The 19,269-nt window shown below is 43.5% G+C and overlaps 1 protein-coding gene across 2 annotated transcripts; it reads right to left on the reverse strand.

Annotated features, from left to right (window-relative positions):
• Positions 1-432: 432 nt before the first annotated feature.
• Positions 433-18,724, reverse strand: PTGER3 (prostaglandin E receptor 3). 2 transcript variants are annotated; one of them, XM_045028480.1, is made up of 3 exons: positions 17,393-18,724; positions 5,807-6,004; positions 433-2,366 (listed from the first exon to the last, which is right to left on the reverse strand). In XM_045028480.1, exons 1-3 carry the CDS (start codon positions 18,245-18,247, stop codon positions 2,325-2,327), a joined length of 1,095 nt encoding a protein of 364 aa, XP_044884415.1. In that variant the 5' UTR covers positions 18,248-18,724; the 3' UTR covers positions 433-2,324. The 2 variants fall into 2 exon arrangements, with proteins under 2 accessions (XP_044884415.1, XP_044884414.1); XM_045028479.1 differs by having other exon boundaries at positions 5,101-6,004.
• Positions 18,725-19,269: the final 545 nt, after the last annotated feature.

Raw genomic sequence — 19,269 nt, forward strand, 5'->3', positions numbered from 1 at the left:
AGTGATCCCCAAAAGAGATAAGGGGACCAACCGAGATAGTTATGTACAACATCAAACACAAATGCTGTAAATCAAGTATCTTGTTTTATCAAGATACACAAATGTGCTGCTAACCTATTCATAGAGAGCTAGATTCTGCCACCCTTACTCCCATATAGTACTACCTTATTCTGCAAATGCTGACACTGATTTCAGTGGGCATGAAGTACTACTTGGTGTGCATATGGATGGCAGAATCTGGCCCACAAAAAAGGCCAGATTCTGTACTTAAACCTCTGCAGTCAGTCCTAATGAAGTCAGCACAGAATTTGGCTCAAGATGTTTAAAAATTTAGCAGCAGATAGTGCTCACACTGAAGCCAATTGCAGGTTACTTGAAATTGTTGTATCAAAATGTTGCAAGCAAAAGTTGGCATCAAGAAATAATGACCAGTTATTCTGCTGAACTTTTAAATGTTTATTTTGCATTGACAAATACAACACACACACACTCAATACACCAACAGGCTGTGTTTTGAATGCCAACAAAATTATATCAAAAGAATTCAACCATACACCACAGTTTCTACAATGTCTCTGGCAGAAGTACATCATTTTATCAAAATGGATCTTCGAAATACGACTGTAGTGAAATTTACATACATTTAGAATAAAGTAGAAGGCATCTGCAAAAATATACAGCAAAAATATCTTCCCCGCAGAACCAGATAAATGGGAAAACAAAACAAATAATTACATTTCTGATAAAGATCTTTGAATTCATTTAAGAAAGTGCTTCAGTTGCCAGTCATGTCATAAAGGCCATGCCTGGCAAATAATGCTTAAATTCTTTTGCTATAAACAAATAAGATGCAAATAATCTCTCAGACTTTCTTGGTTTATAAAATGCAATTCTTCATATTACTGCACCCAAAGACAGATATGATCCCTCTTTTCTCTAAATTAAAAAATAAATAAAGGAACTGTTTTAATAACGAGTGCAAATGGATGAGATTATTCTGAGCATTATAATGCCCATATCTGGTTCCCTTCAACAATTAGTTTAAACTATCTTTACATTTCAGCAGTTCTTATATTGCCATTGCATATCTCATTGTTAGTCTAGATGAAAAACTAATGTTTGCCCAGTGGTGATATTAGGACAAAAATTACTCAATCTCATAGACTTTTTGCACCCTTGCTACACTATTGTACCAGGCTGCTGTTCGGCTATTGACTGACAGAAAAGTCCAGCAGAGCACAATTCACTCAAATAACTGAGGTCACTCTGACACACTTCACAAAGGACAAATTTCTGAAAAATGGCTAATGTGTATAAACTGAATGAGGCTAATCTCTTGAACAGAAAAACAGCCTTTTAACAGAAGTCTTTTGGCATGAAATGGCACATGGCACTTCTTTCAAAGAGAGTAAGGGATCATTTGGTTTTATACAGTATCTTTCTCACTCAGTATTTCCTAAAGTGCTTATCAGTAATGAGCTCTAGACACTCGTAGGGCAGACGCTGTGTAGGCACATACGGTCATTGTACTCAATGTTATCTCCTGTAGAGTGTTGGACAGTAGATCTTGTTTTATTCAGATTGCAAATGTTGGCCAGGACACTGTAGTTCTAGTTTATTGTATTCTGTTCTATTACCTAGAAGGCACTGAATGCCAAATTCTGATCTCAGTTACACTGGTGTAAACCTCTTGTAGCTGAAGGGTATGTTTCTGATTTTCAGCATATCAGCCAAATTCCACTCTTTTTTGCACTAGTGCAAACCTACTGAGCTGTGCATGTCCAAGCAGAATTAAGCTCTATGTCTTGTAAGACATATTGTATGGATGTGAATAAATGACTATCCTAATATGCCTTGAAGAATAATGGATCTGCTTTTAAAAGGTGTGTCTTTGGTTCCATCTTAGGTATGACACTAAATTATTAAGACGGTGTTCTTATTGGATCACATTAGTCTAAGTAGTGTCCTAAGAGCAGCGTTCATTTGTAAATGATCTGTTTATATAGCTATTCCTGAAACAGCCTTCTTTTTAATGATAGGCACATTAATATGAATATAATACATAACATTTGCGAGAGGGACATCACAGAAATTGGCTAAGATAGAAATACCCAGACAAAAAGCATGCAAACCAGAAGGGAGATTTGCTAACTGGAAAAAAATATTTCTGATGTCAAAACATGCTGCCTTCCTCACTTAGACCGCTGTTAGATGTCCTCTGCCTTGTTACCGGGGCACATCATAGATCCTGGGTTAATTAGTCTCATTTGGCGGGTTTTGTACATCTGTTACATATTCAGGAGTTGTTTTATTTTTCCGAGTAGCTATCTAGCTTTAGCGATACATAAGCTGGTGAACAGCTGTTCCTAAGAGCCCATGAATGAAAAAAAGAAAATCACAGTGAGCTACAGAAGGCCACAAAGCATTTGATGGAGTTGCACTTTCTCCAGGTGTATGTGATGAGGATTTAGGAACTATACAGGAGTTTTTCTAAATGATATTTTAATAGCTGAAAGCCTTTTTAAATGTTAGCAAGGCATTTTCCTTTCTTTCACTAGCTTCAATTGTTATTACCATTCATTTCAAGGGAAGTTATAAGTGTGCAAAGTAGTTTGAATTAACCTCCTGGTCAGGTACCTAAACCTCAAAGGAACTAGAATCTGTCTAAACCTGTCTGGCCCAGCTCTAATATAATCCTTTAAAGTACAAGATGAACACAAAGAAACAACTCTACCATTAACCAAGTCTACACTTAATAAAAAAACAAGTTTAAACAGGCACATTAATTCAGGGCATAAATTACAAAACAAAAACAACAAAAGACATTAGTAAATTCTAGGTGATTTCACATTTTAGCTTAGAGCCAGACTATTAAGATTGATTGCCATGAACACGGGTTAATCAAAATCTTATTTGCAGACTGCTGCTCTCCTACCTTTTTCATTCAAAGTGGGAACCCATTTTTTGTAATTATTTCTCTCTGGTGTCCTTGCAGGCTGACTGGTTTGTTTTCCACTGACACAAGCAATATGCTGATTAAATTGGGTTTACATCTTGCTTTATTATCATAAAGCCATTATCCTCTCTCCTACCACTACAATATGTAGAAGAAATATTACTTTTAGGAATCTCAGTGTCCTGTTTCCAAGCTAATGGCAAATTTCCCACTGATTTCAATAGGAGGAGGCTCAGACCCTTAGCATTAGAGTCACAAGGAGCCACAGGCATTGTAATGCTGAGTGTTACCACATCTAACTTTTTAGTGCCCCGCTGCCCAGTGGAATTCACAAACCCATGTTAAGCACAATGTAGGGAGAGAGTAAGGTGCCTAAAAGGGATTCTCAGAAGCCAGTACCTTGACTAGCAGGGAGCTGCATAAATTAGCCAATAGGAAATGCTGAGGACAGGGTGCGGCCTAAGTCCCACCCTTCAAAGGGATTTAAGCACCCAACTGACCAGAGATGCCTTCCTCCACACAGGGCTCAAACCATGAACTCCTCTCTTGTAGTTAGGCACCCAAGTCAGCTCAGTCCTTTCTTAAAAAAAAAAAAAATTGCAGAAGGTGGAAGTGCCCACTTTATACCCAATAGCCCAGTGGGTAGAGCAGTCTCCCAAGCTCTCCTATCGCTTTAATTTGACCTTCTAACCTGAGCTAAAAGATGAGTTGCCTTGTGTTCACTGCTAGTTTAACCCGAGTTAATAGCACATCTCTTTTTGCAGTGTAGACCTATCCTTAGTGACTGATTGGCTTCAATGGGCTTTGGATGAGGTTCTTGATTTCTTCTTTATTCAGACATATATGGGCCGAATAAGCATCTTTATTTTGTGTCACTGTGAAACTGAACAAGGCGGCAAGTAGATTTAAAGTAAAAACAGTGGATTACAAAATGTCAAAGTACCTCAGTGTAATTTACGCTATTTCTTGAATTATCATTGAGATGTCAGAGTCCTGATGTCACATTAAAAGTAATCACCTCTGAGGTTTTGACATACAATGTTAACTGCCAATCTAACTCCAGTTACTTTTCTTTCTTGTCTGTCATTATGGTGAAGATTAGACACAAGGGCATGAAAAGTGATTAGCCAAATGCTTTCTGGCTGCCACCTCGGATTTTCATATTTCATGCTATTTCAATGTGTACCTACAGAGGGAAGATTAGTTGTTCATGAATGTTATCCTTACCTACAAGAGTATTTACAGTAGCCCATTTCTAATATTGCCCATTACCAAACCACAGCCTAGTGTGATATCAAAAATTATGTTTGAACTTGAGAGCTACTTTTTCCATTTGATTATGCATTGCTATTAAGTACAATTACGCCATTTTAAAGGCCTTCTCTGCCCAATGGTTTTTCATACTCTAACATATAAGTACAGTTATTGTACCAATCCCATGTACAAACCTCCTTTAACTCTGATAGAAATTCCATGGCTGAATTTAGATATGGTATAAGAAAATGTATCTCCACTAATCTCAGCAAGCTTGCATTTGTGTATAACAGACCAAACTTTGGCATGTATATTCTTGCAAACAATTTCATAGAGATCCAATCCAGAAAGGAGGCCATTAAATGGGACAGGTTAGAGGTTATGGGCCCATGAAAACCTGGAGGAAAACAAGGGAGTTAGTAAAAGATGTTCAAACAATTCAGCAGAAATGTGAGTGCTTATAATCCAACCTGAAAATTACTCAAGGAAAGATCTGAGTAATGAGATCCTCCAACTGAAATCGCTGCTGAGAATGGAGCTTGATTTAAAAAAAAATCAAAAAAAATCCCAAGGCTGTAATGTTTCTGAAAGCTGGCTTTTAGGACACATCTATTGTTTCTTGGCTGATATTTCATATTGTGAGTAACCCACCCTTTGGGTGGGTGTGAAAGGGATATCTACTGTGAATAGCTAAGGTAGACTACATCGCCATAGTGTGAAACAATGCTTCACTAACCTGGGTGTTTCGTAGGTATTACTTGTAAAAAAAAAAAAAGTGCAAAGTTTATTTTTTTTAAAAGGTAGATTGTACCTTTCTGCTGTTCCCCAAAGCCCCCTCTCCTTTGCAGCAGGTGAGTTTATTCTTGCATTTACTAAAAATCAGTAATTACCATGGTAAGCCCATGTATCAACGACTCCTGCTGCCTTTCAGCACTTGAAAGAGAACACCATTATTATACACAACGACACTGGCAATTCTTCTAACAAATCACTGAAATCTAAAGAAAGGAAAGGACTCCTATTATTTTTTTCCTCAAGTCTCTTGCATTTTCCCCAAAAAAGGAGGTAGGAATAATATCTGGATCTAGCAGATAAGCTTAGAGTCAAAATTAAGTACAGTAACGAGTCTTTTCAATAACTTAAGCTGTTGAATCTGTGTCTCAAATGTTACCTGACATAAAAATTATTGATTCTTCTCCTTCAAAGAAACAAAAATCCCCAGAAAACATGATGTATATGGCAGAAAAAAAGTCATATTCTTTAGCTTGAATGGTTTTAGCTATGATAATTTTAGGTAACTGTTAATAATAGGCCATACTCCTTTGTTTATATTTATGTATTGTTGGCAAACCAGATACATAATTGTCTGGCATTCTAAGTCCATTCAAAAGTACTACTATGCTTAGTTATGTGGAGACACCGGCACGCCACAGATGCCCAAATTCACAGTAAGGCTTAAGACTACTTGTCAAAAGTAATTTGCATGCAAGGTGTATCAATATTCTTTCATGCTGCTGTCTGTCTGATTTCATCTGTTAACATGATAGGTCGCCCTTTCCATCCATTATTAGAACAACTGGAGATAGCATTTGCTACCTGACAAAACTTTCGGAGGAGAATTTTTCTTAATAGCAGATAAACCCAGGGGTCCAAGATCTGGTTTAGTGAGGCCAAGCGGACAGCCGTCAAGAAGAAATTGCATTCTTTCTGCAGTTCTATGCTTTGAACTGTGTTGTCAGATGGCTTGCAGTGTTCAACCGACTTGTGACTGAAGATCATTTTCAACATCATAATCTAAGAAAAGATGAGAAAAATTTGTATCATTAAAAATAAGCTACATCCATACTTCTTTGGACAGAAATGTCTTATGAGAGAGGGGCCCATCAGATTAGAATCTTCCGATCCCCTCCAGCTACTTCCCTCAAATCAAACCACAATCATGGAAAATAAAGGATGTCCCCAGTGAACTTCATTCAAAGAGGCCTTACGTACAATACTGTGTGTTGTGTGGATTTGCGTGCAGGATGTGCTCCAGGTCACAGCAGTAATTGGGGGGGAGATAAAGATCTTACCCTCCACCTTGTCCACTGTTTTGATCCAATATATCTGGCACTGATATCAGCCAGGAGCCTGTCTTTGGGACTTGGCAGAAGGCTAGATGAAATTGTACTGATGGGAGATGGACTGATCTAGACTAGGAAGTTGCAGAGCTTGGGAAATCAATTAAAAGAGCTCATACTGCCACCTCCACCCTTACCCATGTTGCTAAATCTAGCTGGATAATTCATATTGAGAAAAGAAACTTCAATATAATACGAGTTAATAAGTACAAAGGATGATAAGCATGGCTATTTGACCCCTAAGTGTTTTAGTTGGTGTGGTTGAGAAAAGGTAGGCAAATTGTAAAATCATGGGCATTTAAACATGGGCATTTATGCAAGCATTTCCATATCTGACATATCCCATACATTATAGTACCCACCACCCAAAATGGGGCCAGAGTGGCCATGCCTCTGGCTAGTATAACATGCCCGGCAGCTGTCAAAAGAAATTGCATCAGTAGATCGGCTTTTCTTGATGTGTTACCACTATCGACCCCAAATAAAACAAAGCCATTAATTTGTAGAGAAGCTGAAGATCTTCAATCATACTATCTCTCAGAAAATCTCTACTCCAGGGCAGTCCTAACACATGTATTTCAAACTGCCAGCTGCTAAACTAACAGCACCATCATAGAGATGTGTCAGTGATCCCCTTAGTCCTTGGGGGTGTTAGATAAGATCTGTGCATTATTTGCTATTGCTTACTGAGATGGTTGGCACAAATAGACATTTGAACTTGGCAAATCAATTTTCCTTGTTGGTTTATGAATTACCACAAGGTTTGTGGCTTTTAAAGACTTATCAACTGAAGACTGCAATATAATAATTCAATCAATCAAAATAATGCTTAGCACTTCAAGAGCCCTTTGCATCTAAGAATCTCGAAGAGCTTTATAGACATTAATGAAATAAATCTCCTAACATAGAAGCATCATTAGCCCCATGTTACTGAGGGGAAAATGAAGGCCAATAAGAGTTTAGTTCATTTGCCCATGGTTATACAGGAAAGAGGCAAAGCTCTTCTTCCATCTCTATGAAGGCTGCCTGAGCATCAGTGGGCAGGACAGAGGAGTGGGAAGGGCTAGAAGATATGCTGCTACATCCTGCAAGGAGGCCATGCATGGGTTGGTGGAGGCTACTCCAGGAGACAGGCTTCCCTTCCCCCTGCACTCTTCCCAGCTGCTCCTGCCTAAAGACTGGTCCCTCTGTGCACAGATGCCATCCTCTTCTCCCCATACCCCAATATGGCTCCTAAGAGCAAGGGCACGGTTTGGCCTAAAGAATCCTTGCAAATAATTACAAATTACAATGCTGGAGGATGGCTGGCTAAAAATAGTTAAGTGGGGCCTCTGGAAGTCAGGAATGCTCACCAGCAGTTTTGTCCTCAGTGATCACCAATCACATAGTTCTTCAGAAGCTAGAGTTCTCAAGCTGAAACATTAGACTTAGCACAAGTTTGAATTTGTTTGTTTTTAAATAGAATGAATGCTCTTTTAAATTGCTTTATTTTATGAACTTGCTGGGAGTCTTTGAGCTTTCATATATACAACATGTTGTGAGTAGACATTTAAAATTAGATTGGACAGATTGTTAGTAAATTTATAATACAGAATACATAATCTTGCACTGCCAGGAAGATGTACTTGATGACATAATACCTTTTTATTGTCTCTAGTGTCCATGATTCTATGTGAATTGCCCCATCGCTTTATGTAGTTTATAGTTTAATAAAACAGGGTGATTTACATTACTATACAAATTATGGGCCAGATCCTCTGTTGATATAAATCTCTGGGGCTCCAGTGACTTCAGTGATTTACACCAGTTGAGAATCTAGCCCTGTAACTTTTACAGACTTCAGTTAAAATTATTTTAATAGGTCAACACAGAATTCATGAAATTATAACCTTATATGTTGTTTAAAGTGAAATTTTCAGCAAAGCAATTTAACACTCCATGTAACAGTGGAGTATTATGTAATATAAACAAAACAGATAGCAACTGGCACATGAAAGCAGATTCTTTATAAATACTGTATTTTATCTGCCAATTGATATTGCAATTTCATGAATTCTGAAATAACAGCACAAGATTAAAAGGATTATAAGGGCTATCATATTTCAGAGTTCCTCAAATACTGATCCTGAAGGAAATAACCTGAATGCTGGGAATGATAATTAATTACTGTTTGGTTTCCATTTGCTGTAATGTAAACACAGAGACATATTTACATCTCATAATTATTATTTGTATTACAGCGCAGTGAACCCATTGTGTGTACACATTGGCTGTAATGTACACACAGAAACATAGTTACATCTCATAATTATTATTTGTATTATGGCAGTGCCTAATGACCCAATCAGAATGAGGCCCCATTGTGCTAGACTCTGAAGATGCTCAATCTAAACTGTAGACAAGTAACGATAAGTGGCTTTAAATAGTTGGAGAAAGCAGAGGCAGGGGAAGGAAGAGGGTAACAGTGGTAAGGTCATGTGGTTACACAGTATAACCCGTGTGCCTAATAGGGAGATCTCTCTCTAGGACAGGGGAGGGCAAACTATGGCCTGCAGGCTGGATCCGGCCCATCAGGGCTTTAAATCCAGCCTGCAGGACTGCCAGCCCTATGGTGCAGCAGGGCTAAGGCAGGCTCCCTGCTGGCCCTGGCCCCGTACTGCTCCCGGAAGCAGCTGGCACCACATCCGTGCGGCCCCGGGGGGAAGAGGAGATGCAGAGGGCTCCATGCGCTGCCCTCGCCTGCAGGCACCAAATGGGGAACCGCGGCCAATTGGAGCTTTGCAGGTGGTACCCACAGGCGAGGGCAGTGCATGGCGGCGCTACCGGCCACACCCCACCCCCAGGAGCAACTGCTGGACATGCTGACCACTTCCGGGAGCAGTGTGGGGCCAGAGCAGCCAGGGAGCCTGCCTTAGCCCCACTGTGCGCCGCTGCCATCCTGGAGCCACTCGAGGTAAGCAGTGCCAGGCCAGAGCCCTCACCCTGAAGCCCTCCTGCACCCCAGCCCCCTAACCCCTGCCTTGAGCCCCCTCCCACTCTCTGCACCCCCTCTTGCAGCCCAACCCCCTGCCCTGAGCCCCCTGCTGCACGCTTCCCCCCTTCCCTGAGCCCCTCCTGCACCCCAAACCCCTGCCCCAGCCCTACATTCATGGCCCTGTATATAATTTCCCCACCCAGATGTGGCCCTCAGGCCAAAAAGTTTGCCCACCCCTGCTTTAGGAGATCTGTTGGGTGGGGTAGGAATGAGTTGTGTCTGGTTCACTGTTGCTAGGCAGATACACAATTAGCACTGCACACTCCGAAGTTTCTGGAATTGGGTTTGGTAGTTTTGGGTATGCCCTGTTGCTGGAGTCAGACCCTATGGGGGCAAGTAGTCAGGGCAGCGGCTTTGCAAAAGGCCAGCTGCGGCCTGGGAGAAGCTGAACCACAGAAGCAGAAAGTAGGCTGTTTCCCCCTAACTCTGAAGCATTTTGCAGCTGGTTAGTGATAATGTTAAGCCTCCAACAGGGAAGCCCTGGCCGTGTTAACTGTAAAAAGGGAAAACCTTTTTTTAATTTTAAATGTATACTTGGAATGTTGTTCGATTTTAGCCAAATTATTTTAAATTGTCTCAGTTAGTATGATTCACCAACTTTTCTCTTATTTAAATGTGATGATGGAGAAAAAGTCACTTATATTTTGCTATTTTCAGTTTTTCAAAAACTGTTTTTAAAAATCTATATACTTAACTGAGAGGTTGGTTAATTGGTTAGCTGACTCACTCACTGAGTGATTGCAGCAGGGAAGGATGATTCCAGCTGGAGATTTCTACAAGCAAGTGAAGGGAAGATGTTGTTGCAATGCTTTTGACTCAGCAGACTGTATAGATTTTGGTGAGCAATGACTGTAACAGATTCAGGTGAACTCAATTTTAGCTTTTGGGAACTCCAAGTTACATCTCACTGTTTTTCTGTGGGGACTGACCTGTTTATATTTAATTTGTTTTCTTTATGTTTATGTATAACTGAAGATAATATATGTGGATTATAAAGTGTCCATGTTATGTTGTAGAAATTGTAATGTTTCTTTATCTTTATAAAATTGGTACTTAGGAATTACATTTCATTCCTTTTTGTTCTTTTTGGATTTGAATGTGGGAAGGTTGACCCCATGCAATCCTTAGTGACTGAATTCTGGGTCTCCAGGTGCTTTTCTATGGAAGCTGGGGCTTTTTAGGCAGTGGAGAAGGACAATGAACTAAACTTCTAGCTCACCCAAAGGTTACAATAGCCTGTTTCATGGACAACTTACTGATTGCAGCTTCCATTAATTTAGTTTTATTTTTTAAAGACTTCTGCCCATGATTATTTCCAGTTTTATTTTAAATTATATAAAATATACTTCAGCCTCTACTGCTGTCTAATTTTAAGTGATAACAATACAACATCACTTCCCCTATATCCTCCTTTTTTGACCAAGCCTTTCCCAGGGTCCAGGCACTGTCATCTACCTGACAATTCCTCTACAATTCCCATCATAGAGGACTGATGTCCAGAGCTTCTGAGGACATTCTGCTCCTTGCCTGTCCCTCACCATAGTAACCTCTGACTAACCCCATTTAGGGTTGCCAGGGATCTGGTTTTTGACGGGCACGCCAGTCGAAAAGGGACCCAGGTGGCTCTGGTCAGCACAGCTGACCAGGCTGCTAAAAGTCCAGTTGGCTGCAGTGGCCAGCTCCGCATGGCTCCTGGAAGCGGCCAGCATGTCCGTCTGGTTCCTAGGTGCAGGGGTGGCTAAGAGCGCTCCACTCCCTTCCCATGCCTGCGGCACAAGTGCCACCCCGAGTGCCGGCTTCGCAGCTCCCATTAGCCGGGAACCGTGGCCAATGAGAGTTGTGGGGGCGGCGCCTGTGGACAGGGGTAGCGCGCAGAGCCCCCTGGTCACACCTGCACCTACGAGCTAGAGGGACATGTTGCCACTTCCTAGGAGCTGCCTGAGGTAAGTGCCGCCTGGAGCCCACACCCCTCACCCCCTCCCACACCCCAACCCCCTACCCCAGCCCCAGCCCAGAGCTCCCTCCCCAAACCCCTCATCCCCAGTCTCACCCCAGAGCCCCTTCCCGCACCCTGAACCCCTAATTTCTGACCCCACCCCGGAGCCAGTCCATATCCCCTCCCACAGCCCAACACCCTGCACCAGCCTGGAGCCCTCTCCCATACTCCAAACCCCTCCTCCCTGGCCTCATCCCAGAGCCTGCACCCCAGCTGGAGCCCTCACCCACTCTTGCACCTCAACCCCCGCCCAGTGAAACTGAGCGAGTGAGTGAGGGTGTGGGAGAGCAAGCGACAGAGGGAGGGAGGATGGAGAGAGCAGGGGGCGGGGGCCTCAGAGAAGGGGCAGGGCCACGGGGCACGGGTGTTCAGTTTTCTGCCATCAGAAAGTTGGCAACCCTAGCCCCATTTCCAAGAGATAGGCCTATCTCTGGCTCCTTCTCAGGCTGGCTACCCCTAGACTAGATAATCATAACAATCCCTTCTGGCCTGAAAAAAATCTCTGTATTTTTTGAGTTAGCCTTAAAGGGTTAATGGCTTTGTATTCCGAAGTATTGTATGCACGAATTATAAGTGTAGTCATGGCAAATACATTCTAGCAGATACAGTATTTTTTTAAAAATTAAGAATTGTTCTGCAATGATTACTCATAATGTTAAAACTATTTATGTAACAAATTTAAATAATCTATGCTAGGAAAAGAGGGACAAGGCAATTACAAGGCAATTCTCCCTTTAATGCACATTAAAGAAATTCCATGGGAGTTAAACACAAATATCAAGGGGGAAAATATACTTTAGATTGCCTATGTATGGGCTATGTTAAGCCTGATTCTGATCTCCTGTACGATGGTTTTACTCTGACATGCTACTGACTACAATAGAGTTACTCACAATTCATTCTGAGACAAGTGAGATCAGAATCAGGCCCATTGTTCCTAGTGTGTGCCAATCTTTTTAATTATTCTAGAATTATTCTTTTTAATTATTACAAAAAACCCACTAATTGTTCTATAATTCCTGCTCTGAACTTTGGGACTATGAATCCAAGAGGGAAACATGTTGGCATAGAGGCTACACACTGGAGAGAAGAAGATTTATGGAACCCGGCCCCTCGAAAATTCATAAAAAGTTTTGAAATGATGTCATTTCATAAAGAAACAAATACCCAGAGTGAATTTAATGAGTTGTATCAGCAGAATCCCAAGCAGACAGGAAGAAGAAATAAGATAAAACAAATTCAAAGGTCTGCTGCCCAGCATGTTTTTAACTGGCTCTGCCTTTGATTTGTAAAGATCAGGTCAGTTGCCAGTTCAGCATTCAGTGCTGACCTTTTTATAGCAAAATGTTAGAGGATCTCTTTGCCTTCTCTCTACAGCTCCCTGAATAGTTTGTCACACTATCAATTATGTTTAAAAGCCTCAGTCTGTCCAACTTCTGCTGTGACTGTCCCATTTCTCTCCTCACTGCATGTAGGTGCCTCTTTTTCTCTTGACATAGATGCATTAAGTAAAGTGGAGGGCACCCTGGCAGTACAAGTCAAATAGTTTTGTCTTTCTGCTTTTAATCTGAAAAAATATTATTTAAAATAAATCAGCAAGAAGCATTGCTACAGAGTAGTAGAGGAGGGGATATTTTTTGGAGCGTGTGTGTAAAAAAGAGAAAAGGACATTTTGCTTAAAAATGTATGGCTTTGTGAAACAGACTTGTGAGATCCTTCTACCTTTTAAAGAGAGGATTGTGTGTTCCTCTGCAAGGAAAACACCTTGCACATTTTAGGCACTATCTACACAATAAGAGTAAAAGCAAAATATGACAAACAAAATGGAAATAGTTTGAAATTGCTTTAGCTCTGTATTCAATGTACTGTACTAGTGAACAATGAAGTAGTCATTAAATGTAGTCTTTGGCTTACTTAGTTTCCCAGTCTTTAATGACAGACAATTCCCATGTTTCAAAAAATGGAGCTATTCTTGTCTCTTATAGCTTTGATATTACATTAGGAAAAGTAATAACGTGGCAAGAAAAATAAGCTACCAAGATACACACAATAGGGCTTTCATAGTATTCAGAGTGGAAGGAGACATCTGGTATCTGGGTGACCAGTAGAGATTCTGGCTGTATAAACACTCATTAGGGGCCAGATACCAGAAACACTTATGCACATGACTAAATGTGCAGTTTATGGCCCTGTATAAACTGGTCAGGTTAAGAATCAACTAGTGTATTGACCCTCAAATAATTAAGGCTAAGGACAAATATTTTCCATACTGGATGTGAAATCCTGGCCTATTGAAGTCAGTAGCAAAATTCCCCTTAACTTCAAAGGGCCAGGAATTCAAACTTGTTAATGGGGGTTTTGGGGCAGAGTCGAGACTCCCCAGAGTTTTGAGTCCTGTATATCCAAGTCTGTTTCATGGCAGCAAAAATGACAGCCACCTTGGATGTCCTTAAGGGAGAAGTCTCTGCAGCTGTTTCTAAAGTATGTAAATCTTAAATTTTAACTAGAAAAAGCCTATTCAAATAGACTTCGAGAACAGCTGCATGAACTCCTGCCACTGAAGGAACAATAGTGAGTATGGCCCTGTGGGAAAATGAATGAAGCCAAAGCCAGGAGGATCCTGCATAGCTCTCCTGCCTTCAGGCCCCATACACCTTGTGCAGTGGAACCACATCCGCAATCCACATTCTACAAGGCTGAATAGGCTTCTGGATGGAAAGATTCAATGAGGAAGCAGTGACAGTGGGTGACAGTGCACCTCTTTGGCCAATTCTAGCAATTGCCATTGAGCTCTAATTCACTATCACGTTCTAATGTGCTGCATTAAATCCTGTGAACGTAAAGATACACCGCTACCTCGATATAACGCCACCCGATACAACATGAATTTGGATATAACGTGGTAAAGCAGTGCTCCGGGGAGGTGGGGCTGCGCACTCCAGTGGATCAAAGCAAGTTCAATACAACACGGTTTCACCAATAACGCGGTAAGATTTTTTGGCTCCCAAGGACAATGTTATATCAAGGTAGAGGTGTACCTTACTGCTTTGAGGGCTCACTACAGCATTTGCTCTTACATTGCTGCTGAGATGTGGTCAAATCGAGGCTACGCTGGTGCTCTTAAGAGTAGAACATTGTCCTGTCATTTAGAAAGCAATTTTCCCTAGGTTTGCAATATGGTTACTGAGTTCACCTTTGTCACAAGCTTTTAATGATCTCTGTACAGGTAACATGCAGAAGTTGCGAGGGGAGGGGAGGGGGGTGTTTTTCAGATTTTCCTGGGATGTTATTAATTTACAAAAAAATAAATTCATTGGGCAGAACTAGCTCATTTCTAATGCTATCTTATTTACACTGAATATTCCAGTAGCACCACTAGCCATTCTTCCCAAGGTAGCTGCACTAGTCAATGGTAAGGGCCATATCCTCCACCCTAATACACGAGCCATGTGTAGGGGAGATCTACAGGGGTCTCAGAGGGGGAAGAAATCTCCCTGCCAGGCCATGGAACAACAGTGGAGTCAACTAGAGGTGCTGCTGCACCACCTGGCTCCAAGTGGTTTCCATTATATACAGGGTTTACAGTTTGGTTCAATGGTTCTCAGCACCCCCACTATAAAAATTGTTCCTGCACCCCTGTTGTGGGCAACCCAAGGTGGTAGTAGGCCCCATAGCTAGTTACACCTCTTCCCTTCAAGACATGTGCATGCACACACATTGGAACATGTCTGGTGGGTCCAGGTGCTGGATGCTCTAGCACCATTCACAATGCTATCCTGTGGGGGCAAAGTCCCCACCATGCTTCATAGTCTACAGGGCTACAGATATCGTCCCCTCCTCCCACCCCTCGGCCAAGTCTCATGCAGCAGAAACACACACATTCTACATTCAGGGCCCGATACTTCTGAAAAGGGGTTTGCCCCAGATCAACAAGGAAGAGACTGAGCAAAAAAAGAACAGAAGAAGAAGAAAGGGTAAAAGTTGTGTGATTAGCCTCTTTAAAAAAATGCTAAAATGTTGCAGTGTTTACTGTCATCACTAGTTCTCTAAAAACTGCCAAAAATACAACACAGGGAACAACCCTTGAATGAAATAACTAGTGTAACAAGTGAGAGGTCACTAACAGGGCCCAGGTCAGATCATCTTTCTCAAAGCAGTGGAGTATGTATGTAAGGTTGGTGCAGAAAAAAAGACATTTTCCTCCCTTTAACATGAGGCCCCATCACAATAAGGCTTCCAGCAGTACACACTTCCTCTCGAGATCCTGAAGAGGAGTGATAGCCTCAGCACTTGGTGCCCTATTTCACCATCTCTAGGCTTCTCAGTGCTCCAGTGGGTAGATCCCTTGCTGTGCTTGGGTGAGCAAAAACATGCCTGCCATACTTCATAGTTCAGAGAATACAGAACTGCTCAACCTGCTCTCTGCTATCCAGGCAGCAGAACCACACAAGTTCTGGTGTGTTTTGACCCTTTGCTAACACCAGTCTTTGGATGATGTTCTGAACTTTCAAATCCCCCATCAATCTCCCTCTTCTTTCATTTCATTCACTCCTACCTGCCTGCCAAATACATTAGTGTCTCTAATCTCTTCTAAGACCCACATTCTTCCTTCATGTTCCCAGTTTCTTTTCTTCTTCTTCCTTCTTTGCAAATCCCTCATTTCCCACCTCTCTTCCCCAAACCTTCAACCTTGAATGTTCCACAAATGCCCACAGCTTATGACAGCCCCCATTCCACACAATGACAGAAATATGACAGCTCATCTAGTCCAGTCCCCTGCACTGAAGCAGGACTTTCACCATGCCTGACATATATTTGTCTAAACCAGGGGTCGGCAACCTTTCAGAAGTGGTGTGCCGAGTCTTCATTTATTCACTCTAATTTAAGGTTTTGCGTGCCAATAATACATTTTAACCTTTTTAGAAGGTCTCTTTCTATAAATCTATAATATATAACTAAACTATTGTTGTATGTAAAGTAAATAAGGTTTCAAAATGTTTAAGAAGCTTCATTTTAAATTAAATTAAAATGCAGAGCCCCCCGGACTGGTGGCCAGGACCCGGGCAGTGTGAGTGCCACTGAAAATCAGCTCACGTGCCGCCTTTGGCACCCGTCCCATAGGTTGCCTACCCCTGATCTAAACTGTTCTTAAAAACCTCCCATGACCAAGACTCCACAACCATCCTGGGTAATTTGGTTCAGTGCTTAACACTCTTACAGTTAGAAAGTTTTTGCTAATGTCTAAGCTAAATCTCCCTTGCTGCAATTTAAGCCTGTAACTCCTTGTGCTGTACTCAGTGGATAAGGAGAACAAATATTCACCCTCCGCCTTGTTTTACGTACTTGAAGACTGTTATCAAGTCCCCTTTGGTCTTCTCTTTTCCAGACTAAACAACCCTGTTTTTTTCTATCTTTCCTTGTAGGTCATGTTTTCTAGGCCTTTAATAATTTTTGCTGCTCTCCTCCGGACTTTCTCCAATTTCTGCATATCTTTCCTGAATTGTGGTGCCCAGAACTGGACACAATACTCCAGCTGAGCCCCTATCAGCTCTTCATCAAGGTCTTTCTGAACCTCCATTCCTCACTTAACCTCCTCTCCAGGGGGATCTGTTCCATATATCACACTCATCCCTGTTCAATTCCTCAAGAGGACCCTCATACAGGTCACCCACAGCTCTACTACGGTGAGTCCCCTTGTATTTGTCCATCCTCAGCTCCCCATCCCAAGGGGTCCTCCCATACATACCGTGCCCTGCACCTACTCCTATCCCCAGTACTTCTCACTAAGGGATCCCCTTATACCTGTATCCTCCTACTCAATTATCTTCAACAGGGTGTACCCCCCTCCACTTGCTTATTTCCCTTACAAAGCAGGCTGAAAGTTGGGGGGGGGGACACAAAGACAATGTTTTAGGGAGTTGGATGTGACAGGTTTGCTTCCCCCCCCCAGTACTGTAACCATCACCCCCATTCTCTGTGAAAGAATGCTGTGGGGTTAGCAATATCACACAGAAAATTAAAACATAACCTACCAACAGTGGTGACCAACAAGCAAAGAGAACACACATGATCCCCAACAGCTGGACCAGTGTTTCCATGGTGATTCTCCCCCACTGCTTGCTGGACTGAGACGCTGAGGGTTTGGTCCTGCACCGAGCCACTAAAGCTTTGATCGTGGCCAAGTTACACGCCATGGTGACGATCAGAGAGGAAAGTCCCAAAAAGGCAAAGGCTGAAGCGAAGAAGGTGTTGCCCACAGCCTGGTTGTCCCCGGTGCTGATAAAACACCAGGTGCCTGGCCACTGCAGGGTGTACTGCCCTAAGCCAGCTATGGGCAGGAGGGCAAAGGCAAACACCGCCAGCCAGATGCTGAGCAAGACAGTCTTGGTCACCCTGGTTCGCATGTGGCTGGCGTACCAGTGAGGCGCTCTGATGGCCAGGGTCCTTTCGACGGCCATGGCACTGGCGATGAAGAGGGGGCAGAGGCCGAAGACGGTCATGCAGAACCCAAAGAAGGCGCACAGGTTGCCCGAGGGGTCCAGCTCCTGCCAGTTCCTGTTGGCCAGATACACGGCGATGACCACGGGGCTGGTGAGGAGCTGGCCGGTGAGGTCGGTGAGCGCCAGGGAGCCGATGCACAGCAGGAAGGACTTTTTCCGCGTGTTCTCCTTCCTCTGGCAGGCGCGGGACACCAGCAGCATGGCCAGGGCATTGCCCACCGTGCCCGTCAGCATCATGCTCAAGGGGAAGGCCACCGAGACCGAGCCGCACCCCTCCGCGGCGCGCGCCGTGCCGTTGTCGGCCCCCCGCGGGGCGCTGGCGCCGCCCCACATGCTGGGAGCGGTGTGGTTGAAGCGGCCCCCCACACAGAACTGGGGGGGCGTCATGCCGCCGGCTTGGCGCGGGAGCGGAGCCGCCGCCGCAGCAGCAGCCCAGCCGCGGCCGCGCTGCCCCAGCCCATGGCGAGGAGCTCAGTGGGCCGAAGGGACCAGCCGCCGAGCTATAAGGCAGAGGAGGCGGGGCCCCGGGGCTTCATTCATCCAGCTCCGCTGGGGGGCGTCCCTCCCCCGAGAGGCTGGCGAGCGGGGCGGCTCGCGTCCAGCTAACCGGCGCGGCGCGGGAAGGGGGGCTGCCACAGGCAGGGTCCCGCGCGCGAGCCGCCGCGTGCCGCTTGTCTCCGCAGCCGGTTTCCAGGTAACGGCGGTAACAGTCCGCCCAGCCCCGGCATGGGCAGCTCTAGCCTGGCCCGCGCTGGGCGCCGCGTCACGCCTGGGGCGGCTGTTCCGACCGTGCTACGGGGAGCAGAGTTGCCACAGAGCCTTCCGCTCCTGGTCACATTTTTCCTCCTACAGGTTGTTCCTGCCAGGGAGCTGCGTGGGTGCGCGGGGGACTCTGATCCCTCCGACCGTTACAGCACATCACGCGGTTCCCTTTTATTTATTTGTAATTTGGGACGGGAGGCACGAGAGGAAAAGAAACAAACGAGTAACGTACCTAGACGTGTACAGGGCGATTAGCGCCATCGAGCTCGAAATGAACACGGACACAAAACCCATTCAGACCGCTGCGCTGCTGTGTTAAACAATATCTAGCTACATCATGATTGTAAAAGATTTTCCTATCCCCCTGCCTTCTTATTTCTGTGCCATCAAAGCGAGACCCAACTCTTAACCCTTAAACACTTGTAAATAAAGTCAAACTTTATTTACAAGTGCCTGTACAGACCTGGCAATATGACCGTGATTATTAGAATAAAAGGAAGTGAAAAGGATGCGTTATCCTCCCTGGAATTATCTGGTTTGATTGCGCTTTTCTACTGCTTTTTCACGTTGAAAATCACCTATGCTGGTATGGAATCTACACCTTTACATTGTTTTCAGGAGATGAAATCACTTTTTAAAAAAATCCT

Source organism: Mauremys mutica, chromosome 8 (genome assembly GCF_020497125.1).
Source record: "Mauremys mutica isolate MM-2020 ecotype Southern chromosome 8, ASM2049712v1, whole genome shotgun sequence".
Lineage (NCBI taxonomy): Eukaryota > Metazoa > Chordata > Testudines > Geoemydidae > Mauremys > Mauremys mutica.

Excerpts from the sequence above, each read along its gene's own strand:
- PTGER3 (XM_045028479.1), bottom strand. The coding sequence starts at position 18,247 with ATGACGCCCCCCCAGTTCTGTGTGGGGGGCCGCTTCAACCACACCGCT. Across the intron at positions 6,005-17,392 it reads CTTGTTGGTCACCACTGTTG|ATTATGATGTTGAAAATGAT; the intron begins GTAGGTTATGTT and ends ATCTTTTCTTAG.